The sequence below is a fragment of the Oncorhynchus tshawytscha genome, linkage group LG31, assembly GCF_018296145.1.
Source record: "Oncorhynchus tshawytscha isolate Ot180627B linkage group LG31, Otsh_v2.0, whole genome shotgun sequence".
Lineage (NCBI taxonomy): Eukaryota > Metazoa > Chordata > Actinopteri > Salmoniformes > Salmonidae > Oncorhynchus > Oncorhynchus tshawytscha.
In genome coordinates, this window is record NC_056459.1 from 23,708,230 (window position 1) to 23,735,870 (window position 27,641).

The 27,641-nt window shown below is 42.5% G+C and overlaps 2 protein-coding genes across 4 annotated transcripts in view; one reads left to right on the plus strand and one right to left on the minus strand.

Annotated features, from left to right (window-relative positions):
* Window positions 1-556: 556 nt before the first annotated feature.
* On the plus strand, window positions 557-19,873 carry LOC112229483 (N-acetylneuraminate 9-O-acetyltransferase). The gene is made up of 19 exons (XM_024395349.2): window positions 557-794; window positions 2,054-2,150; window positions 2,322-2,442; window positions 4,220-4,264; window positions 4,467-4,529; window positions 9,064-9,108; window positions 9,216-9,339; window positions 9,573-9,787; window positions 11,061-11,227; window positions 12,974-13,229; window positions 13,422-13,511; window positions 13,762-13,881; window positions 14,589-14,745; window positions 14,937-15,016; window positions 15,266-15,367; window positions 15,943-16,083; window positions 16,609-16,686; window positions 18,723-18,815; window positions 18,941-19,873. Exons 1-19 carry the CDS (start codon window positions 662-664, stop codon window positions 19,214-19,216), a joined length of 2,403 nt encoding a protein of 800 aa, XP_024251117.1. The 5' UTR covers window positions 557-661; the 3' UTR covers window positions 19,217-19,873.
* Window positions 19,874-22,409: 2,536 nt separating this feature from the next.
* Window positions 22,410-27,641, minus strand: part of LOC112229222 (epsilon-sarcoglycan-like) — a 31,317-nt gene continuing 26,085 nt past the window's right edge. For 2 of the 3 annotated variants that reach the window (XM_042310432.1, XM_042310431.1), the window contains 3 exons: window positions 24,509-24,552; window positions 23,671-23,714; window positions 22,410-23,288 (listed from right to left, as the gene is read on the minus strand). In XM_042310432.1, coding sequence (XP_042166366.1) covers window positions 23,238-23,288; window positions 23,671-23,714; window positions 24,509-24,552 — 139 coding nt within the window. In that variant the 3' untranslated portion in view covers window positions 22,410-23,237. The remainder of the gene's footprint in view (window positions 23,289-23,670; window positions 23,715-24,508; window positions 24,553-27,641) is intronic. The other variant, XM_042310433.1, reaches the window with a different exon arrangement.

A 27,641-nucleotide genomic window follows, 5' to 3' on the forward strand; every position in this document is an offset into this window, starting at 1 on the left:
GTTAGATATTACTGCACTGTCAATGCTAGAAGCACATGAATTTCACTACACCCCCAATAACACTCGCAATTTGATTTGATCTTCATTGCAGCCAATTGCTTTATGTGTCTTTCTGATCATTGTACCCTCAGTTGATATCAGTCTTTCAGATCATTGTACCCTCAGTTGATATCAAAAAGCCATGGCAATCCAGAAAGTCAAATCACCACAATTTCTATAGTTCCAGGAACGGAATGATTTTTAAATTTAACTAGGCAAGTCAGTTAAGAACAAATACTTATTTACAATAATGGCCTGCCCCAGTCAAACCCGGACGAAGCTGGGACAATTGTGCCTTAGACCGCTGCAGCACTCTGGAGCCCCTGATGACAACACAATGAATACAATTCAAACAACTGATACGATTTTGCAGCATACGTTTTCAGGATCCTTTAATTGCACTGTTGATTTATTTAAATCATGTTTGCATTGACGATGGAAGGTGAAAAGCAGATGCAGGTGTCTGGATCAACCGCAGGTTTAGTACAGCGTCGGAAATCGCGCACCGGCTATGCCCCACACAACAGTGCCAGACAGCGGATGCGTGGACGCGCGGGTGTACTCAGCCCCCGACCACCCCGCTGTATCCTATTTGTCTACTTGTTGTCATGGAGGAGCCAAGATGGCGGTCCTGGCCTATAGCCTAGGCAAACGGGAAATAAATCAGTATTTTTGTATTAAAAATGCTAAATTATTATCTCTCGTTGCCGTCATCCTACTCACCGTGTTTCACACAGTTTCTCGGTATTATGGAGGTAAGCGACTGGCTTAAATATGTTTGTTAGATAGCTAACGTAACGTTACCTGGCTGACAGACACTTGACTCAACTGTGTTCGGGGAACTTGTAGCTAGCTAACGATAGCTTCCCTCTTTGCTCGCTGTTAGGGCGTTTACTAACACAATCTTACTAGTTACAACAATATGGTATTTGCAAATTGAGAAAACATAATAATAAAACCGCAAGGACTTAGCTACAGCCAAGCAATTGCAAGGAAGCATGAATATACTTGCAGGAGCCTGACTTATCTACCTAACGTTAGCTACATCGTTTTAGCACAGATAGAACAATGATATATAACATATTTGGTGCATAGCTGTGATGCATTCAACCAAGAGACAGTCAAGCACAGCGTGTAAAGTATCCTAGTGGCATCGTCGCGAGCTAACCCATGTTTAATTACATCATTGTAGTAGCTAGCTAGTAACGTTAAGCTCTTACTGGCAAACTAGCCTACTGTATTAGGTGATTGCAACTAGCTTGTTAGTGAATATGTCTCTTATCTGTCATCAACCTAAGCAAACGTTAGTTAACTGGTCAGTTAACGTTAGCTAATGAGTTAACGCAAGTAACCTACTGCGCATGCGCATAACTAGCTAACGCTTGCTAGTTACTATAGAACGTCATTTATTTTTAATTTTTACGGGAAGCTCAAATGTGACATTACTGTTGATTTGATAGTGGGGATAATAAAGCCTTAGCTAACTGTGTAATCTAATGTATGTCTTATGATTGTCAAGTATGCACATACAGCCACAGAGGAGGCAGGAGCCTAGCTGGCCATTTATAAATTATTGTTTGTATCTGGCAGGCAAGCGCTCGCCGCCGGGATGATGGCTTGCATACAGTGATCTTTGTTTATGGAAGGCATAGGACACAGTGGGCTCTCTGTGTGTACACTGAGAACAGCTGCTGCTGTTGTCTGGCTGGTGTTGACATTGGCTGCTCTTGGCGCCTTCTCTTGTCACCCCACATCTTTTGCTCGTTTGCATTGATTAATTGCCAGATGGTTCTATTCAATTAGAACACAAGTGAACGTCATGAGATGTGTGTGCTTTAGTGGAAAATGTCGATGGCTTAATTTGTACTGCAGGCTGCAATGGTGTCTTGGCTGATCCTTGCATTGCGCACACTGCTGCATTTGTAGTGTTGAAAACCGTGTAGAGGCAGCAGGTTTCATTGTGTGTGTTTTTTTGTTATGGCTTACTGGAATGTTCTCTCTGTCTTCCCCTCAGGCGGAGACACATGTGAGTGGTTGCTGTCCAGTGGTCGGTTCTTAGGAGAAAACGTATGGCAGCCCTATGGCTGTATGATGCACAAATATAAAAGCATGTGAGTCACACCAATGGGGGGAATCTATGTATGTTGTGTGTGTGTGTATAAAATGTGTTACATACTTTTGAGAGCATTTTAACCAAGCCCAAAACTACACAATTACCAAATTGTTTGTCAGTTGTTGTTACTATGTGTGAGTGAGTCATTAGTTGTTGTTTTTTCCCACAGTGAAGCAAAGACTTGCCTTGCTGAGAAAAGGGTGGCCTTCATTGGCGATTCCAGAATACGGCAGCTATTTTATTCATACATACAAATAATCGATCCTACACAAAAAGAGAATGGAAGAAAGGTAAGCTAAATCCCCCTGGCATAAAGCACACACAAACCTGAATCTCTGAGCTTATGGCTGAATCTTAACTTGAGATCTCTGCCCTTAAGTGACTCTCAAAGCTCCCATTGACATCAATGCAGAATTCTTCAAAAGTCAGTTAAGCCAGGATTCACCTCTTAAGTGTGTAACTAATTACTCCTGGAGATTATTCTGGATAAGAGCTTATGCTGAATTGCTCAAATGTAAGTGTGTGTGTATATATATATTACACACACACACACACAGTGGGGCAAAAAAGTATTTAGTCAGCCACCAATTGTGCAAGTTCTCCCACTTAAAAAGATGAGGCCTGTAATTTTCATCATAGGTACACTTCAACTATGACACAAAATGAGAAAAAAAAAATCCAGAAAATCACATTGTAGGATTTTTAATGAATTTATTTGCAAATTATGGTGGAAAATTAAGTATTTGGTCATTAACAAAAGTTTATTTCAATACTTTGTTATATACCCTTTGTTGGCAATGACAGAGGTCAAACGTTTTCTGTAAGTCTTCACAAGGTTTTCACACGCTGTTGCCCGGGCAGTGTGTTTGGGATCATTGTCATGCTGAAAGACCCTGCCACGTTTAATTTTCAATGCCCTTGCTGATGGAAGGAGGTTTTCACTCAAAATCTCACGATACATGGCCCCATTCATTCTTTCCTTTACGGATCAGTCATCCTGGTCCCTTTGCAGAAAAACTGTCCCAAAGCATGATGTTTCCACCCCCATGCTTCACCATAGGTATGGTGTTCTTTGGATGCAACTCAGCATTCTTTGTCCTCCAAACACGACGAGTTGAGTTTTTACCAAAAAGTTATATTTTGGTTTCATATGACATTCTCCCAATCTTCTTCTGGATCATCCAAATGCTCTCTAGCAAACTTCAGACAGGCCTGGACATGTACTGGCTTAAGCAGGGGGACTGCAGGATTTGAATCCCTGGCGGCGTAGTGTGTTACTGATGGTAGGCTTTGTAACTTTGGTCCCAGCTCTCTGCAGGTCATTCACTAGGTCAACCCGTGTGGTTCTGGAATTTTTGCTCACCGTTCTTGTGATCATTTTGACCCCACGGGGTGAGATCTTGCGTGGAGCCCCAGATCGAGGGAGATTATCAGTGGTCCTGTATGTCTTCCATTTCCTAATAATTGCTCCCACAGTTGATTTCTTCAAACCAAGCTGCTTACCTATTGCAGATTCAGTCTTCCCAGCCTGGTGCAGGTCTACAATTTTGTTTCTGGTGTCCTTTGACAGCTCTTTGGTCTTGGCCATAGTGGAGTTTGGAGTGTGACTGTTTGTTTGAGGTTGTGGACAGGTGTCTTTTATACTGATAAGTTCAAACAGGTGCCATTAATACAGGTAACGAGTGGAGGACAGAGGAGCCTCTTAAAGAAGAAGTTACAGGTCTGTGAGAGCCAGAAATCTTGCTTGTTTGTAGGTGACCAAATACTTATTTTCCACCATTAATTTGCAAATAAATTCATTAAAAATCCTACAATGTGATTTTCTGGATTAGTTGAAGTGTACCTATGATGAAAATTACAGGCCTCTCTCATCTTTTTAAGTGGGAGAACTTGCACAATTGGTGGCTGACTAAATATTTTTTCCCCCACTGTATATATATGATCTTTAGCCATGGTATTCCTAAAATAAGATGGGTAGTTGCTGCACTCAGTCAATGCTCTAATCTTGAGTAGAGAAATAGAGGGACAGTGACTGTTTTATCCCCTGTTGTGATGTCTGTCCACCAGCACGAGAACATTCCCTTCGAAGATAGGAGCTCTTCAGTCAATGTGGTGAGCTATTTGTGTATCTCTCTCTCTTCACATCTCCTCTGTCTCAGTCAACAATAACAATGTCAAAGCCCAACATTTCCTTTTTTTAATTTGGCGATGTAGATTCACCTCCCAATAATTTTTTTTCTTCCTTCAAGGCAAACAGCATGTTTATTTTGGGGATTGTCCTGATAAGATCGATTGTTTCCTGTTTTGTTGTTAGGACTTCCTGTGGTATGCAGAGGTGAATAACTCTCTGAAGGAGCGCTTGATGTCATGGACAGAGGTAAAGGCAAGCACATGTACTGTACTGTGCCTTGCAAAAGTATTTTTTCCTATTTTGTTGCATTACAACCTGTAATTCAAATAGATTTTTATTTAGATTTCATGTAATGGACATACACAAAATAGTAAATATTAGTGAAGTGAAATTAAATGAAAAAAATTACTTGTTTAAAAAAAAATAATAATAATTGGAAAAGTGGTGCGTGCATATGTATTTACCCCCTTTGCTATGAAGTCCCTAAATAAGATCTGGTGCAACCAATTACCTTCAGAGGACACATAATTAGTTAAATAAAGTCTACCTGTGTGCAATCTAAGTGTCTCATGAGCTGTCACATGATCTTAGTATACAGTTTAAGTCAGAAGTTTACATACACCTTAGCCAAATACATTTAAACTCAGTTTTTCACAAGTCCTGACATTTAATCCTAGTAAAAATTCCCTGTCTTAGGTTAGTTAGGATCACCACTTCATTTTAAGAATGTGAAATGTCAGAATAATAGTAGAGAGAATGTTTTATCACATTCCCAGTGGGTCAGAAGTTTACATTCACTCAATTACTATTTGGTAGCATTGCCTTTAAATTGTTTAACTTGGGTCAAACGTTTCGGGTAGCCTTCCACAAGCTTCCCACAATAAGTTGGGTGAATTTTGGCCCATTCCTCCTGACAGAGCTGGTGTAACCAAGTCAGGTTTGTAGGCCTCCTTGCTCGCACACGCTTTTTCAGTTCTGCCCTCACATTTTCTATAGGATTGAGGTCAGGGCTTTGTGATGGCCACTCCAATACCCTGACTTTGTTGTCCTTAAGCCAAGTATTCTTAGGGTCATTGTCCATTTGGAAGATCCATTTGCGACCAAGCTTTAACTTCTTGAGAAGGTAGGCCTTGAAATACATCCACAGGTACACCTCTTGAGATGTTGCTTCAATATAGCCACATAATTTTCCTACCTCATGATGTAATCTATTGTGTGAAGCAAAGCACCCCCACAACATGATGCTGCCACCATCGTGCTTCATTGTTGGGATGGTGTTCTTCGGCTTGCAAGCCTCCCCCTTTTTCCTCCAAACAGAACGATGGTCATTATGGTCAAACAGTTCTATTTTTATTTCATCAGACTAGAGGACATTTCTCCAAAAAGCATGATCATTGTCCCCATGTGCAGTTGCAAACCGTAATTTGGCTTTTTTATGTCTGTTTTGGAGCAGTGGCTTCTTCCTTGCTGCGCAGCCTTTCAGGTTATGTCGATATAGGACTCGTTTTACTGTGGTGATAGATACTTTTGTACCTGTTTCCTCCAGCATCTTCACAAGGTCCTTTGCTGCTGTTCTGGGATTGATTTGCACTTTTCGCACCAATGTACGTTCATCTCTAGGAGACAGAACACGTCTCCTTCCTGAGCGGTGTGATGGCTGCGTGGTCCCATGGTGTTTATACTTGCATACTATTGTTTGTACAGATGAACATGGTACCTTCAGGCGTTTGGAAATTTTTCCCAAGGATGTACCAGACTTGTGGAGGTCTGAAATTTTGTTTCTGAGGTCTTGGCTGATTTCTTTTGATTTTCCCATGATGTCAAGCAAAGAGGCACTGAGTTTGAAGTTAGGCCTTGAAATGCATTCACAGGTACACCTCCACTTGACTCAAATGATGTCAATTAGCCTATCAGAAGCTTCTAAAGCCATGACGGAATTTTCCAAGCTGTTTAAAGGCACAGTCAACTTAGTGTATGTAAACTTCTGACCCACTGGAATTGTGATACAGTGAAATAATCTGTCTGTAAACAATTGATGGAAATATGATTTGTCATGCACAAAGTAGATGTCCTAACCGACTTGCCAAAACTATAGTTTGTTAACAAGAAATTTGTGGAGTGGTTGAAAAATGAGTTTTAATGACTCCAACCTAAGTGTATGTAAAATTCCAACTTAAACTGTATATACATCTGTTCTGAATGGCCCCAGAGTCTGCAACACCACTTAGCAAGGGGCACCACCAAGCAAGCAGCACCACTAAGACCAAGGAGCTCTCCAAACAGGTCAGGGACAAAGTTGTAGAGAAATGCAGATCAGGGATGGGTTATAAAAAAATATCAGAAACTTTGAACATCCCACGGAGCTTCATTAAAAACCATTATTAAAAAATGTAACAAATATGGCACCACAACAAACCTGCCAAGAGACCCATTCAACTTGAAATAGCAGGTGCAGTTTTGCCTTGAAGAATGGGCAAAAATCCCAGTGGCTAGATGTGCCAAGCTTATAGAGACATCCCAAGAGACTTGCAGCTACAAAAGATGGCTCCCAATAAAATCTATTTTTAATTCCAGGTTGTAAGGCAACAAAATAGGAAAACTGCCAAGGGGGGTGAATACTTTCGCAAGCCACTGTATCTAACACAGGTTTGTGGTCCATTCAAAAAGTAAACTGAAATTCCAGTTTATTCATTTAAAAACAGATCCATTTTCAATTACTTATCAACTACCAGCAATACTATACCTGCACCTGTCGACGACACAAGTTGTTCTGCTTCCACGAGCACATCCAATGCTAGCATCAGTAATTCTACATGTGTTGTTAGCCCAGCTAGCATGGACACTGACAGTTGTGAATATGATGCAGCCGAAGAGTTACTGCTTACTTACCTGGGAAAGCACAGAGCAACAGACAGGGACGTTGGACCATTGAAGAGGCGTAAATATGAGAACTACATTGATTTGGGGTTCACTTATAATGGGAGTAGTGCCTTTATATGTGCAAAAGTACTTTCTCAGAACTCGATGAAACATTCCCTCTTGCGCAGACATTTAGAAACAAAACCTGCTAATTTGAAAAATAAGTGACATGGCAAGAGATGTTTTGAAACAATTACTGCTTCGCATACAAGCCAGTAAATTCTATGCGTTACAGCTGGATGAGTCAACAGACTCTGCGGGCCTGGTATATGTCTGTTACGTTTATGGGGGGTCAATTAAGGAAGACATCCTCTTCTGGAATCCAGGACAACAGGATAGGATATTTTTTAAGTACTGGACAGCTGTGTAACATCAAATGGACTTTGGTGGTCAAGATGTGTTGATATCTGTACTGATGGTGCAAAAGGGAGGCATCGTGGAGTGGTAATGCGCGTGCAAGCAGTTGCTCCCGACGCCACTTGGGTACACTGCAGCATCCACAAGAGGCTCTTGCTGCCAAGGGAATGCCTGACCGCTTGAAAGACGTTTTGGACACTACAGTGAAAATGGGTAACTTTGTTAAAGAAAGGCCCTTGAACTCTCGTGTATTTTCTGCACTATGCAATGATATGGGCAGCGACCATGTAACACTTTTACAACATACAGAAATGCGCTGGTTATCAAGGGGCAAAGTATTGACACGTCGTTTTAAATTGAGAGACGAGCTTAAAGTTATTTACTGACCATCATTTTCACTTGTCTGACTGCTTGCATAATGACGAGTTTCTCACACGACTGGCCTATCTGGGTGATGTTTTTTCTCGCCTGAATGATCTGAATCTAGGATTACAGGGACTATGCAACTGAATTCAATGTGCTGGACAAAATTGAGGCTATGATTAAGAAGTTGGAGTTCTTCTCTGTCTGCATTAACAAGGACCGGCCTCCAGTCCACTTACCGATATCTGAACAGGAGAGTCTCATCGAAATTGCAAATGGAGTTTAATCAGAAGCCATTGCCAGATTTCTGGATTGGGCTGCGCTCAGAGTATCATGCCTTGGCAAACCTCGCTGTTAAGACACTGATGCCCTCTGCAACCATGTACCTATGTGAGAGTGGATTCTTGGCACTGTGTGTAGAAAATGATTTAAGACAGACTGTCCAATACAACCCAACATTGCAGTGTTATGGGCATCTTTTCAAGCACATCCTTCTCATTAACCTGTGATGAGTTAATCACCATTTTTGATGAACAAATAAAGTTTTATATGTAATTATTGATTATTATTTGTGCCCTGGTCCTATAAGAGTTCTTTGTCACAACCTGGCTCGTGGGAAGTGACAAACTCCTACTCATTCTTATGTTTAATAAAGGTATCGTACAATGTGTGTGTGGCAGGCTTACAATGATGGCAAAAAACTACATTTGAGAGTGCGCTGACCCTGGTCCTAGAGGGGGTACGCAGCTGGAGGTTGAATGTTTTGAAGGGGTTCAGGACTATAAAAAGTTTGAAGCACTGATCTAATCCCACATAATCGTAATCACATCTTTGTTTACACCTCTTCTGTCCTCAAACATCCGCGTCTTATTCGTGAAAGTGTGTACTTAATGAGAGATTTTTACAATGTATTTTTTTGTTTGACAATGCATATGCAAGAGATTATATTTAAGTGCTACTGTATAAATACTGTGATTTATTTAGGTTTGATTGAATTGAGCCCTTGGAAGAGCCCTCAGCATTAGGCTATTTCTGTTGCCCGTAAGCAGACGATACATAGCAACAGTTTACTGCGATTTTAAAGATCATTCCCAAATAGTAACATGGCATGATTTAATATGACTTCTTGACTGTGTTTCAGGATCCTTCTGTAAAACCAGATGTCGTCATCATCGGAGCTGCCACTGTTAGTGAAATATGCTCACTCTCAAATCTGTTTACCACATATTTATCACATTTCCTCCTGCATAGTTTAGATGGATTTCATCATAGAGATTTCAATCTTTCCCATAGTGGTCCATCAAGTTGCGTAGTGGCAGCAGCGAGGCGCTGCAGCAGTACAGGGCCAACCTTACAGCCATCTCCTTGCCTCTGGAACAACTGGCTGAGGATGGGGAGGTCTACTGGGTTTTACAGGGTTAGTTCTTTACTGTTCATCTACCAGTCAATCAAAAGGAGACAAGTTGATGAGTGCTTTGAAAATGAGGAATTTATATTAATTAAGCATTTCTCTCTCTCCCCTCCGCTCCATCTTTCTTTATTTTCTCTCTTCCATCTCTTTCCAATCTCACTGTCCTCCTCCCCTCCATCGCTCTCTTTCAACCCCCCTCTCTCATGCCCCCTCTCACTCCCTTTCTCTCTCTCCTCCAGACCCTGTCCATGAGGAAGTTCTGAGTGATAACAGGAAGATGATTACTAACGAGCAGTTGGATCTGTACAACGAGGCGGCGCTCGGCACTCTGAACAGCAACAAGAAGAACGCCAAAGCCAGAGTCAGGTTCTTGGGTGCCTCGCGCCAGGCTGCCATGGAAACCATTGCCCAATCAGCTGATGGCCTGCACCTGCCCGAGAACACCCGGAACGTGGTAGGCTTTTAGGTGGTCTGTCTGGCCTGGCACCTCTACCTGCATCGGTATGATCAAATAACAGCTGGCTTAAGACTAAAATAGAAACAAAAATGAAATATGTATGGTTTGAAACAGTTTAGTGCTGAAAAACCGTCCGGCTTTATGACTCTCTTAACCAGCACCATGTCAAATTACACTGTCCATCCTGTATACCTTGCACTTTAATTAATTGAACATTTGACAGCTTCTATGTTCATCTGCATTTGCCTAGTTAGTAGATTGGTGTGCTCCCCTTTATAGAAACAGAGTCTTTGAGGACAGGGTTCAAAGTACAAACAGAAATCAAATCCAAGTTTATTTGTCACCTGTGCCGAATTCAACCGGTGTAGACCTTACAGTGAAATGCCCTAACCAACAGTGTAAATTTTAAGTAAAAAAATAGGTATTAGGTGAACAATAGATAAGTACGGAAATAAAATATATATATATACAGTAGTGAGGCTGTATACAAGCACCGGTTAGACGGGCTAATTGAGCTAGTATGTACATGTAGGTGTGGTTGAAGTGACTATGCATATATGGTTAACAGAGAGTAGCAGTAGCGTAAAAGAGGGGGTGGTGGGTGGCGGGACACAATGCAGATAGTCCGGGTTGCCAATGTGCGGGTGCACCAGTTAGTCGGGCTAATTGAGCTAGTATGTACATGTAGGTGTGGTTGAAGTGACTATGCGTATATGATAAACAGAGAGTAGCAGCAGTGTAAAAGAGGCGTTGGACACACAATGCAAATAGTCCGGGTAAAAGCTGTTGAAGCCTTTTGGTCCTAGACTTGGCACTCCGGTACCGCTTGCCATGTGGTAGTAGAGAGAACAGTCTATGACAGGGGTGGCTGGGGTCTTTGACACCTCTAGGTGAAGAGGTCCTGGATGGCAGGCAGCAGCTTAGCCCCAGTGATGTACTGGGCCGTACGTATAAGGTTACATACCTTAAGACTGCGGTAACCTGCGAGTCTGTTACAGCACGAGCCGCGCATGGCTCATTCTAACCTGCCCTGGGTATGAAGTTTCCCAAAGGTACAGGTCTAGGATCAGCTTCTCCTCCCCATAATCCTAACCATTAGTGGGGAAAACGCAAAACTGACACAAGATCCATGTCTAAGGGCAACTTCACCCTATACCTGATAACCCTGTCACAGTAAACCTAACCTTTACCCTTAATCCGGAGCCAGGACAAGGCTTGCACTGTGCTGGCGTCTGGCGCTCTATAATGATGTCCCTCTCCCCTCCACCAGGGTGCCATGATCCTGATGAACGCTGTGTGCAACAAGGTCCTGCGGCCCATCCACGGCTCCTGCTGCCAGGCCCTGCCGGCCCCCAGCCTCCTCCAGAAACTGACGGCCTGTGTCTTCCTGGGCTCAACACTGGTATTCCTGGTGCTTCATGCTCTGGGCCACAACAGGTACACGCTCCCTTGTGGTTCATGGGTTCTATTCCCGCTGGGGCCACATATACTGAAATATATACACCTAGACTATTTTGTGTTGTTCAGATCCAGGGCTCTAAATTAAAACATTTCACTGGTGCTCCCAACGTAAACAATGTTAGGAGCACCCCATGAAATGTAGTAGCACCAGAAAGTGTTTTTATTGATTGAGATACAGCTTACATTGAGCCTATATGAATTCTAGCTGCTTTTGAAGCACATGTTGTGCCCTAGAAAATATGTAACACTGTAAACACATGAGTTTATTATAAAAACTCAGTTGTTGATACGAATCCCTGTCATTAAAATTAAAGTAATTTGTAGAATATTAGGTTTCTACATTGTGTAAAAGCACTATTTTCCGATTGAGATGCATTACATTCAAATTTGTTCACTGTCTCTTTAAAAAAACGTCAGGTTTGTGATCGGGATGCACCGATATGACATTTTTGGCTGGTACCGATATCCAATATTTGACTTGCCAAAAACAACAGATACAGATAGCGATATTTAAAAATATTTAAAAATGTATCAGCCTTTTTAAGCATTCTAGTATAGCTAAATAGTTGAAACAAGGTGTCAAATGTTCATTTGTTCAGTTAGGAATAGATTGTTTAATAACTTGTAAATTAGAAAAATGACAAATCCATTAATGTCCATTAATTAATGTGTCCATTAATGTTTAATAGCACAACAGTTATTCATGACACAATTATTTTAGCTGCCCCGTATTACAAAGATGGTTAAGTTGTTGGTGGCTCTTCTTACTATCCCATCTTGACTGTGTGGACAAACTTCAAAAATAAAATATTGGTTGAAACTAAAATACAGTTAATCAATTGCTTGATAAAAGTACTGTGTCTCTAGGCTGTCATAACTGCTATAACTTTTCAAATGTGCTTCACTGACTCGACTAGCAAATGCGAAATTTACAACACATGTCATCTTTCATTGAGGAAATTGTTATTTTTTACAAAAGAACAAAACTGCTTTGTTTTAAATTCAATAAAAATCTTGACCATACCAGCCATGAATGAACAACAGAAAAGCAACTGGGCTTAGTCAATTTTTTCCAGTGCCATTAGATGGCTGGGTTACAAAATGACTGCCCATTTACAATTTTAACATTTGGGGGAGGTTTTTCTTCGCAAAGAGGACCTGCTCAGCTTTGTCACGAGAGTCTGTTTCTTTTTTCGTCTACAATGTGTGAAGCTGCACTGAAAAGTCGCTCACTGTCCACACTAGTACAGGGAGAACCAAGATACTTGTGCACAGCTTTAGCTAGGATGGGGAAACGGTGCTTGTTACTTCTCCAGTATCCAAGTGCATCTTCATTCCTGGGAATATTAGGTTCTGTCAGGTATCCTAGGATCTGCAAATAATGGGAAAGGGGGGGTTAGTACATTTAATACACCATATTGCATTATTCTTGCATTCCAAAGGATCATTAGGCATAGATCAAATGTGGCAAATGTTGGCTGATGTAGTAACAGAAAATGAAAATACAACGCATCTCTCTCACAGAGACAGACACACATACTGACCAAAAGGTTATTTTGTTGGCATTTCCGTATGTCCCCATTACTAGTAAAACATCGTCACAACCTATTTCTTTCACTTAGTTGCTGCCGCGCCGTTTCGTTGTTCATTTGTTGAGTCGTTTCATTCTCACAAAGGATTTCATCATACATGTCAAGCAGTGAAGTTTCAACATATTAACAGGCACTGGAAGTCCCGGCCCACTCCCCCCGACGTGGAGAGTGGCGAGGAGAAGCCGGCCACGGCGGCGTTGCCTCTCAGCCACAAGGCTCCGTTCCAGGCCATGTGTAAGATGGGCCTCATCATGGCTTACTTCTACCTGTGTGACCGGGCCGACGTCTTTATGAAGGAGCAGAAGTTCTACACCCACACCACCTTCTTCATCCCCCTCGTCTATATGTTTGTCCTGGGAATCTTCTACAGCGAGAACAGCAAGGAGGTGAGACGGTTTGGGATGGAATGTTTAAGGGAGTTGGAAAAAGTGGTATGTTTCTTGGAGGTGGAAGCCTAGGCCTACATGAATTCAGAGAGGTTTCTGTTTTAAATGAGTTGTCGTTGACTGCTAAATTCAATCGTCCATGTGTGACCTGATAGAAGGCTCTATCTCAGTGATTTTCTATTTCCCACTCAGACCAAGCTGCTGAACAGAGAGCAGACTGACGAGTGGAAGGGCTGGATGCAGCTGGTCATCCTTATCTACCACATATCTGGAGCCAGCGCTGTGAGTTTTACCATTACCTTTATATTTATATTGATGTGTTAACTGTCGCTATGAATATAAACTCATTGATCACATGTATAATTGCATTAGAAAGCATTTACAGCCTCCCAGGTGGTGCAGTGGTCTAGGGCACTGCATTGCAGCGCTAGCTGTGACCATGTAACCTATTTTAATTATTTTCTTATTTTTTTACTGCGATGTGTGATCAAGTGAAGGGGGGTGTGTTTTAAAAGTCAATCTTCCTTCCCAGTTCATCCCGGTGTACATGCATGTTCGGGTCCTGGTGGCAGCATACCTCTTCCAGACAGGATATGGACACTTCTCCTTCTTCTGGCTCAAAGGGGACTTTGGACTCTACAGAGTGTGCCAGGTAACTAATAGGTTTTATTAGAGTTAATAAAATGTTACTGTGATACTGATTCGAGCTGCTTAGACCTAAGGGACTAAATGTAACGTAAAATACACAACTGCTGACATGTCATTGTTTCTATGGCACCACATTTTTTTAATCAAAAACCAAAACATGGATAGTTAGCAACAACTGTGTTGATCACATATGTAGAGGTATTGATAAGGAACCCCTTGATAAGAGGGATCGGTATGGTCTGGCCCAAGCTTACTTCACACAGGTTGTACTTTGGTTATGCTGCAGTATCAAGTTCCTTATCTCAAGTCACCCTCTGTGTGTCATTGTTAAAAGCAATGTCTGTTCAACCATGCCAAACTATTTCTATTACATTTACACAAATATCATTCTTTTTTAAGCACGTTCCATGTCTGTTCTTTTAGAATGCTTTGTTAAAAGTGAGAAAGGCCATTTCCTGTTTCCTGTATCTGTATCTCCGGGGTGAAGATTCCCCTAGGAACAGAACAAGGATTAGCTTCCCCTCCCCAATCCTAACCTTTAGCATTAGTGGGGGAAATTATTGGACCAGGTCTCTCTTGGAAAAGAGATATTATCTCAATGAGGAAAAAAACAGTATAAATAAAGGTCAAATAAATCATAAAAAATAAATGCAACACTTACCACAGATCAGCGTTTAGGTGCAACTTCACCGTATTCCTGTCTGTTTCCAGGTCCTATTCCGTCTCAACTTCCTGGTCATAGTTTTGTGTCTGGTGATGGATCGGCCGTACCAGTTCTACTACTTTGTGCCTCTGGTCACTTTCTGGTTCGTCATAATCTACGCCACCATGGCCATGTGGCCCCAGATACTGCAGAAGAAAGCCAATGGTCCGTATGGGTCAGCCATTGTACTGGACAAGTAGTGGTAGAAGTAAAGATAGCTTTTAAAACACTGGTTTATTTACTAAGAAATGCTTTGATTTTAAAAGTGATTCATTCAGAAGTGATTCATACTAGTGTTGAATTGTGAAGAACTTCTGTCCAGCACAGTGAGTGTTTAGTCATTTGTCTTTTTACAGGTAGTGGGATGTGGCACATTGGAATTCTAGTGAAGCTGCTTGGGCTACTCCTGTTCATCTGCTTCTTTGCGTATTCACAGGTGAGTTCATCATCCGGTTTATTCACTCATTTAGAGCCTTTAACTCTCTTGAGATTTTGAATGGAACTAAAAAGTTCTCAACTGGTATGGGTCAATGTTTAAGACCAATGGCTGTATTCATAAAGCGTCTCAGAGCAGGAATAGTGATCTAGGATCAGGGCCCCCATGTCCATGTAATCTGATCTTATTTTATCGAAAAGGCTCAACTGATCCTAAATCAGAGGATGTTTAACTGTCTATCTCTTCCAGGGGTTGTTTGAGAACATTTTCTCAGTCTGGCCCGTCTCCAAGCTCTTTGAGCTGAACGGAAGCATTCACGAGTGGTGGTTTAGGTGGAAGCTGGATCGATTTGTAAGTAGATATTTGCACATGTTTTTACACCCTTTAAGTGGCTCTCTCCTATCAGATTTTCTTGATAAGGTATCAAAATATCACAGTATCACATCTCTTTAGGAAGTTGCACCAATAACTTGTCAAATGTTTTTTTTTTTATTGTCATATACACCTGATAGGTGCAGTGAAATGTGTTTTGTAGGGTCAGCCATAGTAGTACATTTCAACTTGGTGTTGCTGGTATTAGAACCAGCGAACTTTTGGTTACTGGCCCAACTCTCTAACCGCTAAGCAACTGCCGCCCTAGATGAATCTGTTGGTCGATGTTTAATGTTGGTGATCTAGATGGTTCTATTGGTTGGTCAGTGTGAGTAAGTGGTACTGTGTGATTCAGTCGGTAGAGCAGGGTGCTTGTAACATCAAGAGTGTGGGTTTGATTCCCACTGGAGACACCCATACAAAAATGAATACACACACTACTAAGTTGTTTAGCATAAAAGCGTCTGTGAAATGGCATTTTTTTATTGTTATTATTGTATATATTTGTATCTGAATGTGTGTGTTTTGACTTTGTGTGTGTGTGTGTCGTTCAGGCCATTATCCACGGGATGCTGTTTGCCTTTGTCTACCTGTTGCTGCAGAAGTGCCAGGTCCTCTCTGAAGGGAGAGGAGAGTCTCTCTTCTCCACAAGAATCTCCAACATCCTACTCCTCATCTCTGTGGTCTCATTCATGGTAAGAAGACCATTTTTGATGTACTTATTTAACCATTACTAATACTACACTCTAAAACCATATTCTAGTATTTACTTTATTAGTCCGTCAATCTCCAAACCACTGTGCTTGTCAGCAGTCCAGTTTCGAAGAGTAAAAAACTGTCATGATGATGTGTTTTTGTAGTATTCATTTTAATCAGTCAGGTGAGTGTATTGAGCACCTATTCTCATAAAGTTAACCTCATCATTTAGTTTTTATTTGTGAACATTCACACTCTGAGGTCAATGCAAATCTCAGATGGAAGATGTCCCTTCTATCCCTTTCTTGTGCACATTGTGCTCCTTGTTACTAACCTTAGCTTTTACCTTGTACTCCTTGAACAACACTTTCCTAACCTCTCCTTGTACATTAATCCTTGAACAACACTTTCCTAACCTCTCCCTGTACATTGTGATCCTTGAACAACACTTTCCTAACCTCTCCTTGTACATTGTGATCCTTGAACAACACTTTCCTAACCTCTCCTTGTTTCATCTGTTCCAGGGCTACTCCATATGGGCCAGCAGCTGTAAAAACAAGACCGAGTGCAATGAGATGCATCCCTACATCTCAGGGCTCCAGGTAAATAGAGCAGGAAGTCAGGCCTTGCTTACTGTTGGTCTCACAGACAAAGCCATGCTCACAGTAGTTTTCCCATACACATATTTAAGTTTTGTTACTTGTCAAGTAGTTACCCCGAAGCTAAGGAGTTAGTGAACGTCTTTAAACAGTTAATGCACACCTTCTACCTTTAAACAGTACGGAACGTACTGTAGTTGACACAGACATGGATTTCATTATTCATTATTTTATAAATCCTTAGCCCTTCTGAATGCCCATTGTTCCCCACTGTGTTTGGGTTAATAATCATTTGTAGAGGGGCTATATTTCCCCCCAGCATGCATTTATTCACTATTCTGAATGTCTAAAGAATCCAGATGTTGTTCTGAAATATGAACACAGAAATAATGAACATTTTCAACTCTTATGGTGGTGATTTGACAAAATTACAATCATGGTCTTGAATTGGACTTGCATTCTTCTGGTCTCGGTCTTGACTCGGGTCTCCCTCCCAGTCTTGACTTGATTTGCTCTGGTATTGGGCTTGTTTCGGTCTCGCTTTAGGTGGTCTCGCACACAACACTGTGATATAAACTCAGCAAAAAAAGAAATGTCAGTTTTTCAGGACCCTGTCTTTAAAAGATAATTCATAAAAATCTAAATAACTTCACAGATCTTCATTGTAAAGGGTTTAAACACTGTTTCCCATGAACCATAAACAATTAATGAACATGCACCTGTGGCACAATCGCTAAGACACTAACAGCTTACAGACGGTAAGCAAATAAGGTCACAGTAATGAAAACTTAGGACTCTAAAGAGGCCTTTCTACTGACTCTGAAAAACACCATAAGAAAGATGCCCAGGGTCCCTGCTCATTTGTGTGAACGTGCCTTAGGCATGCTGCAAGGAGGCATGAGGACTGCAGATGTGGCCAGGGCAATAAAATAGATCAGGACACCTGATCATCCTCGCAGTGGCACACCACGTGCACAGGATCGGTACATCCGAACATCACACCTGCGGGACAAGTACAGGATGGCAACAACAACTGCCCGAGTTACACCAGGAACGCACAATCCCTCCATCAGTGCTCAGACTGTCCGTAATAGGCCGAGAGAGGCTGGACTGAGGGCTTGTAGGCCTGTTGTAAGGCAGGTCCTCACCAGACATCACCGGCAACAACGTCGCCTGTGGCCACAAACCCATCGTCGCTGGACCAGACAGGACTGGCAAAAAGTGCTCTTCACTGGCGAGTCGTGGTTTTGTCTCAGCAGGGGTGATGTTCGGATTTGCATTTATTGTCGAAGGAATGAGCGTTACACCGAGGCCTGTACTCTGGAGCGGGATCGATTTGGAGGTGGAGGGTTCATGGTCTGAGGCGGTGTGTCACAGCATCATCACACTGAGCTTGTTGTCATTGCAGGCAATCGCAACGCTGTGCATTACTGGGAAGACATCCTCCTCCCTCATGTGGTACCCTTCCTGCAGGCTCATCCTGACATGACCCTCCAGCATGACAATGCCACCAGCCATACTACTCGTTCTGTGCATGATTTCCTGCAAGACAGGAATGTCAGTGTTCGGCCATGGCTAGCGAAGAGCCCGGATCTCAATCCTATTGAGCACGTCTGGGATCTGTTGGATCGGAGGGTGAGGGCTTGGGCCATTCCCCCCAGAAATGTCCGGGAACTTGCAGGTGCCTTGGTGGAAGAGTGGGGTAACATCTCACAGCAAGAACAGGCAAATCTGGTGCAGTCCATGAGGAGGAGATGCACTGCAGTACTTAATGCAGCTGGTGGCCACACCAGATACAGACTGTTACTTTTGATTTTGACCCCCCTTTGTTCAGGGACACATTATTCCATTTATGTTAGTCACATGTCTGTGGAACTTGTTTGTTTTTTGTCTCAGTTGTTGAATCTTGTTATGTTCTTGCAAATATTTACACATGTTAAGTTTGCTGAAAATAAACTCAGTTGACAGTGAGAGGATATTTATTTTTTTGCTGAGTTTACGATACATAGCCAAAAATGTCTTTCTCCTCCTCCTCTCAGATCCTAGCCTTCATCCTAATCAGAAACATTCCCGGATACGCCCGCTCTCTATACAGCTCATTCTTCGCATGGTTCGGGAAGATCTCCCTAGAGGTAAGATGGATGCCACTTGCAGGGATGCTGCACTCACTGTTCATCAGCAGAATCTCTGTATGATACTTGTGAATTTCATTTATTGCATCGTACTCCCTCCCTTTCCCTCTCTTTCCGACCCCCAGCTGTTCATCTGCCAGTACCACATCTGGCTGGCGGCGGACACCAAGGGCATCCTGGTGTTGATCCCAGGCAACCCCTCGCTCAACATAATTCTCAGCACCTTCATCTTTGTGTGTGTAGCCCATGAGATCTCCCTGATCACCAATGACCTGGCCCAGGTGGCCATCCCCAAGGACGGGGCCGCCCTGCTCAAGAGGCTGCTGGCTGCCGGGGTCTTCACCCTGGGTCTACTTCTGATGTCCAAGAGCGCTGAAGGGAACCAGGGAGAAGGCCACTGAGATGAGGGGAGGGGGTACCACTGTGGGGGAGAGGTAGACTGATTTCTAGACTAATGAGAGTGACTGACTGGTTAGTCTTCCATGACCCCAGGGTCGTATTCATTTGGCACCAAACTGAAGAAAATTGACTGATAGATGTGTTCCATTGCAAACCTTTTGCTATGGTTTGCATCAATGAATACGACGGAGTTGAACAGGCCAAGTCAAGGATATGGCACTGCTGTCTGTCTCTCTTGACTGCTCTGCTCTGAGTACTGGGGTGAAAGTCATACACTGAAGAGGATGAGGTCCCAACTTGGGCCCACACATCACTGAACAGCACATTAATAAGGTACTGACTCCATACTATAGACGTTTACAATGGAAGAAGGGTGAGGTGGGGGTGGAGGATCGGGGGTAATGGTGGGTTTGATGATGTGTGGATTTTTTTAACGAATTGCTCCCCAGATGACTCCCTATGCAGTGTACTAGCTTTGACTGGGCTCTGGTCTAAAGTAGTGCACTATATAGAGAAGGGTGCCATTTGGGATGCAGATAGAAACAAATAAAGTTTGCCTTGTGCTGAAAAGTGAGGTCAGCAGTCACCTAGCTCTGAAATATATGTTTTATGCACATTATTTAATTATTTAAATGAAGCTTCTATTTTATACAGGGTTATTTTTGTTGTTGCTTTTGTTTTTCCATTTGTTGTGTGTGTGCCCATGACTGCTGTTTGTTTGTGAATGAAGTATTGCCTAGATATTTTCCGTTTATTTTGTCACCACCTCAGACCACAGCCAGGCCATGGAGAAAATGCAGTAATGCATTTTCATTGCAGAATCCTGTTGCATTCTGGGTCTGACACGAGCCTATCCTATCGGGGTGAACAACCACTGGTGTGTGTGTGCATCCGTTAGCGCAGGTTCAGTTTCACCAATTTCTACTAGTATGTTAAATGAGAAGTGTGGATGTTGTTTCTGTGTTAGTCATCTTAAAGCAGGCTTCTCAGAGCTACAATAGAACAGGCACTGCTTTGTAAATACATCTAACATACCGTGGCAGGACTTCCGTCAAAGCATTACTTACCACTATAACGAAGCCACTGCTAATGAGTGGATGGATGATATGCACCTGACTTAATGCCTTCGTTCTACTCCCTACAGTTTTCTCTTCAGTTGCCACACGGCATCAGTGCCAAGTTTGCATTGAAATCTGACGCGTCGTGATCAAGGTTGGAACTTAAGGATTTTGGGCAGTGGCTTGCTGGGCTAGTAGACTGTAATTTCTACTATCCCGGTTGGTATTCTGTGCTATATTGTAAAACACCTAATTTCACTCGCCGCCGGGCTAGTTAAGCACATTTTCTACTAGCCCAGTCTGAAAAGTGCTAACATCGGGGCTAGCTTAATTTCCATCCTTGGTCGTGATACTTCATGATGTATTTTAAAAGGGGGAGGGTGAATGGGAATTATTGCTAAAGAATAAAAAGCAGTACTTCATGTTGAGCTTGTCATTTACCTACAGATGGACAATATACACCAACCGTTAAGCCTTCTTTCAGCCAATGAGTCAAACCCATGTTCTTTGTGTGTGTTTTCCAATTCTGCCATGTAAGGTTTTTACAAGGGAAGGTTATTTAATTTTAAATTTTAAATGGCATAGTAAAACTAAGATTTTTGTATATCTGCTACTTCATCCATTTTGTACCTCACCTTGGCGGTAGCCTAAATACAACGGCCAAAATTGTATGGATTTAAGGAAACACTGAATCGCTTCATATCCAGTTGTTGAATCATTTAGATACCACTTTGATCCATTGGTTATAGTGCCCATTATTTAATACCCTTCACAATGTGTAAGTCACCTGCTTAAAGCTGGATGTTAAGGCAACTTAGCAGATATTGTAAGTGTACATTAAGAAGACTGCAAATTAGTTAGTTATTTTAGTTTAATCGCATATTAATTGTATCTGTATATTTTCTGTGCTGTGGAAAGGTAACTGAATGGGGTGTAGACTGTAGAATTATTACAGGTTGATGTAGCTTCTCAATTAAATTAATTCAATACCATAGATTGGTCTGACAGGTCTTGGCACTATTCAGAAGTCTGTATCCCAAATGGCACCCTATTCCGTATGTAATGCAAACCTCTTAAACCTGAGCCCATAGGGCTCTGATCAAAAGTAGTACACTTTGCAGGGAATAGGGTACCATTTTTTTGTTACGATTTGGTTGAAAGTCAAAACATTACACATTTTGATAATTGGATTGATCAAGGAGATGACGAAATTGCACCGACTGTAAATGGACGGCAATTGTTCTGAATTTGGTTGTCAGGAAAATGGTTATCTACCTTGATTTAAAGTATCTTACAGTATGTTATTCACAATTTTAGATTTTTTTTGTTTAAATTAGTTTTGGTCAAATTAAAAGAAGCAACAACTATATATACCCAGAAGTTTTATGTAAATTATTTTGTGACGTCTTAAAAATGTGAAATGTACCCATTTTATTTATAAATGCCTTTATTCTGTTGTACATTGTCAATAATACATACCTTCATAAAAATATTGTCTGACTTCTTTGTCCCTTCCTTGTCAACACCGTGAGGTTAATCACTAGGCTTAATCTGTGTCCGGGAAGCCGGCCCCGAATGTTTAGTTTTTGGTCTTTGTTAACACTACTAAAATTGCCCTCAGGTGGACACCAGCAAGAAAGTGGAAGCGAGGCAGACTAAAAACGCCATGGCAGCGGTGGCTGAGCTGGAAGAGATGGGTCTCTCTTAGAACGGGGTAGTGGTGGCTGAGCTGGAAGAGACGGGTCTCAGAGCGGGACAGTGGTGGTTGAGCTGGAAGGGACGGGTCTCTCTTAGAACGGGGTAGTGGTGGCTGAGCTGGAAGAGACGGGTCTCAGAGCGGGACAGTGGTGGTTGAGCTGGAAGAGATGGGTCTCTCTTAGAGCGGGACAGTGGTGGCTGAGCTGGAAGAGACGGGTCTCTCTTAGAACGGGACAGTGGTGGCTGAGCTGGAAGAGACGGGTCTCTCATAACAGGACACAAGCTGTGGCCAAAGACAGGCTCCAGTGCCTTATGTCCGACCCGGGACTAAGAGGATTAAGGAAGTACCTAATTCATACAACAAGCTGGAGAACGATAAAGAGAGAGTGGGTCCTCCTGGCCTGCCACAGGCCTGGTTCTACAATTGACACCAAACAGCAAATTTAAATCAAATGTATTTTTACTGTTATGTGACAGAAAATGAACAGTTACACATACATGGTCAGACATTAAACATAAAAGCATCTCTGTCGCTTCATCTAAAGAGTGCAAGGCCAGTAAAAATACAGATTGTCGTTAATGGCATATCATTTCTAGAACAAAATATTTAAATAAAATCCTATAAACATAGCATTTTAATATTTATTATTAAGCTTGAATACACACATTCATAAACTCATCAACATGTATAGTTGACTACTGATAAATGCAACTGCTTGGCATTGTGGTGAAAGTGTGCACAAAAATATGTATCGTAAAGTAGGGTCAAGTGCCTTATTCACGGGCACATCAACAGATTTTTCACCTTGACAGCTCAGGTATTTGACCCAGCAACCTTTCGGTTACTGGTCCCAACTCTCTAACTGATAGACTACCTGCTGCCCCAAAGAGCATATAGTGCAAGATCTGAAGTGTAATTGTTTTTTCAGGCCCAATCAATTGGTCATCTTTTTAACCAATACTATGTGCACTTTATCAGGAGTCTACTGTACTCTGCAACACTCGCTCACATATATAAGTGCACACGGAAAGACAATAGCGTCGAGTATGAAAGCACTGCTTGGGCATGCAGATTGGCACAGATGTAGTGTTTGTTCCAAATGGCATCCTATTCCCTACATAGTGCACTACTCTATGGGCCCTGGGCAGAAGTATGCACTATATAGGAAATAGTGTGCTATTTGGGACTTAGACATAGAGAAACACTTGGCTAAAAAGGATAGAGACAGACAGACAGCAGCTCCAGCACTCTGGGGGTTTTCTCTCGTCACAAATTCACTGCTTCAGCCACTTTCCTCTCCTCAGGAATACCATTTACCTAGAATGGAGAATAAAATACATGAATCAATATATTGCATAATATAATGTATTGGTATATAAGAGAAATATAGACTTTACAGGTTCTGAGAGGGAATATTGTAACTGCATGGGAATATGGTCACTATATTGTAACTGTGGAAAGATGAGGGCACTCAACCTACTTGAGTCGAGGTGCAACCCAAAAATGTGATCATTGAATGAAGGCCAGAACGTCCAACTCATAATAGTTGTTTAAGTAAAATAATATGATTTGAATGCTGAGCGAGCATAGCACCTTCTCCTTTTCAACTAGTCTACTACTGTTATATTAAGTGCAAAATAAAATATTCTCTCCTATAGTTGAGAGATTCCTTTAAACAAAACCAGACCAGTATACTTGCCTCCAGTCTCCGAAATGTCGACATACAATAATTCTCTCTATCTCCTTTGTTAGCAGTAAAAAGAACAACAGAGCAGTGATTTACACAGAGTAGTGATTAAGACAGATTAGCTAGTTAGACAGAGCATTGATTTAGACAGAGCAGTTAGACAGAGCAGTGATTTAGACAGAGCAGTGGTTTAGACAGCAGTTAGACAGAGTAGCTAGTTAGACAGAGCAGTGATTTAGACAGAGCAGTGGTTTAGACAGAGCAGTTAGACAGAGCAGTGATTTAGACAGAGTAGCTAGTTAGACAGAGCAGTTAGACAGAGCAGTGATTTAGAAAGAACAGATATTTAGACAGAGCAGTGGTTTAGACAGTGTAGCTAGTTAGACAGAGCAGTGGTTTAGACCGAGTAGCTAGTTAGACAGAGCAGTGGTTTAGACAGAGTAGCTAGTTAGACAGAGCAGTTGTTTAGACAGAAGTGGTTTAGACAGAGTTGTTAGTTAGACAGAGCGATGATTTAGACAGAGCAGTTAGACAGAGCAGTTAAGAGGGCCCTCTTGTAGTTCATTGACATGCACACAAGCGGGAGCCATATTCTAGTTAGACACAGTAATACAGAACAGTAGGTGGGTGGAAGAATGTATTTGATTGAGGTGAATAAAAAGGAAAAATCAGGAAAGAAAACTATTGCAGTCAACATTAACTATGTTATCAGAAGTGAGCCTCCATGTTATTTAATCTAAAATGTGATAGGTTAGATGATTGAGGATGACCATGATTAATCTATGTCCAAGGTAGTTATGTTACTTAGTGAGGGCTTTACTGTATACATTTTCATTGGTCCAATACTAACCTGATGGCTGTTGCTGTGGTATCTGAATCTGGTTCTGCAGGTTTCTGAAATTAGAGGTCAACAGATTATAAGGACATTTGCGCCAAGTCTAGGACCAAAAGGCTCCTTAACAGCTTCTACCCCCAAGCCATAAGACTGCTGAACAACTAGTCAAATGGCCACTGGACTATTTACATTGACCCCCCCCTCAATTGTTTTTACTTTAGGTTATTTGGTAAATATTTTCTTAACTGTTCTTGAACTGCACGGTTGGTTAAGTGCTTGTATGTAAGTAAGCATTTCACGGTAAGGTCTACAGTCGTGGCCAAAAGTTTCGAGAACGACATTAATTTTCACAAAGTTTGCTGTTTCAGTGTCTAGATATTTTTGTCAGATGTTACTATGGAATACTGAAGTATAATTACAATAATTTCATAAGTGGCAAAGGCTTTTATTGACAATTACATGAAGTTGATGCAAATAGTCAATATTTGTAGTGTTGACCCTTCTTCTTCAAGACCTCTGCAATCCGCCCTGGCATGTTGTCAATTAACTTCTGGGCCACATCCTGACTGATGGCAGCCCATTCTTGCATAATCAATGCTTGGAGTTTGTCAAAATTTCTGGGTTTTTGTTTGTCCACCCGCCTCTTGAGGATTGACCACAAGTTCTCAATGGGATTAAGGTCTGGGGAGTTTTCTGGCCATGGATCCAAAATATTGATGTTTTGTTCCCCAAGCCACTTAGTTATCACTTTTGCTTTATGGCAAGGTGCTCCATCATGCTGGAAAAGGCATTGTTCGTCACCAAACTGTTCCTGGATGGTTGGGAGAAGTTGCTCTCTGAGAATGTGTTGGTACCATTATTTATTCATGGCTGTGTTCTTAGGCAAAATTGTGAGTGAGCCCACTCCCTTGGCTGAGAAGCAACCCCACACATGAGTGGTCTAAGGATGCTTTACTGTTGGCATGACACAGTCCTCTAATGGTAGCACTCACCTTGTCTTCTCTGGACAAGCTTTTTTCCAGATGCCCAAACAATCAGAAAGGGGATTCATCAGAGAAAATTACTTTACCCCAGTCCTCAGCAGTCCAATCCCTGTACCTTTTTGCAGAATATCAGTCTGTCCCTGATGTTTTTCCTGGAGAGAAGTGGCTTCTTTGCTGCTCTTCTTGACACCAGGCCATCCTCCAAAAGTCTTCGGCTCACACCTGCCTGCTGCCATTCCTGAGCAAGCTCTGTACTGGTGGTGCCCCGATCCCGCAGCTGAATCAATTTTAGGAGACGGTCCTGGTGCTTGCTAGACTTTGTTGGGTGCCCAGAAGCCTTCTTCACAACATTTGAACCGCTTGATGATCCGATAAATGGTTGATTTAGGTGCAATCTTACTGGCAGCAATATCCTTGCCTGTGAAGCCCTTTTTGTGCAAAGCAATGATGATGGCACGTGTTTCCTTGCAGGTAACCATGGTTGACAGAGGAAGAACAATGATTCCAAGCACCACCCTCTTTTTGAAGCTTCCAGTCTGTTATTCGAACTCAATCAGCATGACAGAGTGATCTCCAGCCTTGTCCTCGTCAACACTCACACCTGTGTTAACGAGAGAATCACTGACATGTTGTCAGCTGGTCCTTTTGTGGCAGGACTGAAATGCAGTGGAAATGTTTTTTTGGGGATTCAGTTCATTTGCATGGTAAAGTGGGACTTTGCAATTAATTGCAATTCTTCTGATCACTCTTCATAACATTCTGGAGTATATGCAAATTGCCATCATACAAACTGAGGCAGCAGACTTTGTGAAAATTTATATTTGTGTCATTCTCAAAACTTTGGCCACAACTGTACACCTGTTGTATTCAGCGCATGTGACAAATAAAGTTTGATTTGATTTGTATAGCTTGTATAGAATGTGCGTTCTATAATTATCATAGGAAAGCATTTTTACTTGAAACTATTAACAGGACCCATTTGCTCTGGTTTTCCTGAGCCATGCCATACTAGAAATCATATGACAGATTTAGCGTTTAGAGTTTAAACCAGTTTTACTCGGAGCGCTTCGACAAAAGTCTCACTATGCTGGTTGTAAACATGGTATAGCTCAATACATACTGCATTAGAACAACATTGTGAATGCATGTGTGTGTGCGCACATGTATTGTTTCTGTGTGTGTGTGTGTGTGTGAGAGAGAGAGAGAGAGAGAGAGAGGTGCAGAGGAAATATAGTGTGTGTATCTGTCCTTGTATGTGAGTATTTCTACATGTTTCCCTGCATGTGTGTGTTGGGACACCCCAGCCACTCTGTGTGTTGGGACACCCCAGCCACTCGGTGTGTTTGGACACCCCAGCCACTCTGTGTGTTGGGACACCCCAGCCACTCGGTGTGTTTGGACACCCCAGCCACTCGGTGTGTTTGGACACCCCAGCCACTCTGTGTGTTTGGACACTCCAGCCACTCGGTGTGTTTGGACACCCCAGCCACTCTGTGTGTTTGGACACCCCAGCCACTCGGTGTGTTTGGACACCCCAGCCCCTCTGTGTGTTTGGACACCCCAGCCACTCGGTGTGTTTGGACACCCCAGCCACTCGGTGTGTTTGGACACCCCAGCCACTCGGTGTGTTTGGACACCCCAGCCACCCGGTGTGTTTGGACACCCCAGCCACTCTGTGTGTTTGGACACCCCAGCCACTCTGTGTGTTTGGACACCCCAGCCACTCTGTGTGTTTGGACACCCCAGCCACTCTGTGTGTTTGGACACCCCAGCCACTCTGTGTGTTTGGACACCCCAGCCACTCTGTGTGTTTGGACACCCCAGCCACTCGGTGTGTTTGGACACCCCAGCCCCTCTGTGTGTTTGGACACCCCAGCCACTCGGTGTGTTTGGACACCCCAGCCACTCGGTGTGTTTGGACACCCCAGCCACTCGGTGTGTTTGGACACCCGAGCCACTCGGTGTGTTTGGACACCCCAGCCACTCGGTGTGTTTGGACACTCCAGCCACTCTGTGTGTTTGGACACCCCAGCCACTCTGTGTGTTTGGACACTCCAGCCACTCTGTGTGTTTGGACACCCCAGCCACTCTGTGTGTTTGGACACCCCAGCCACTCGGTGTGTTTGGACACCCCAGCCACTCTGTGTGTTTGGACACCCCAGCCA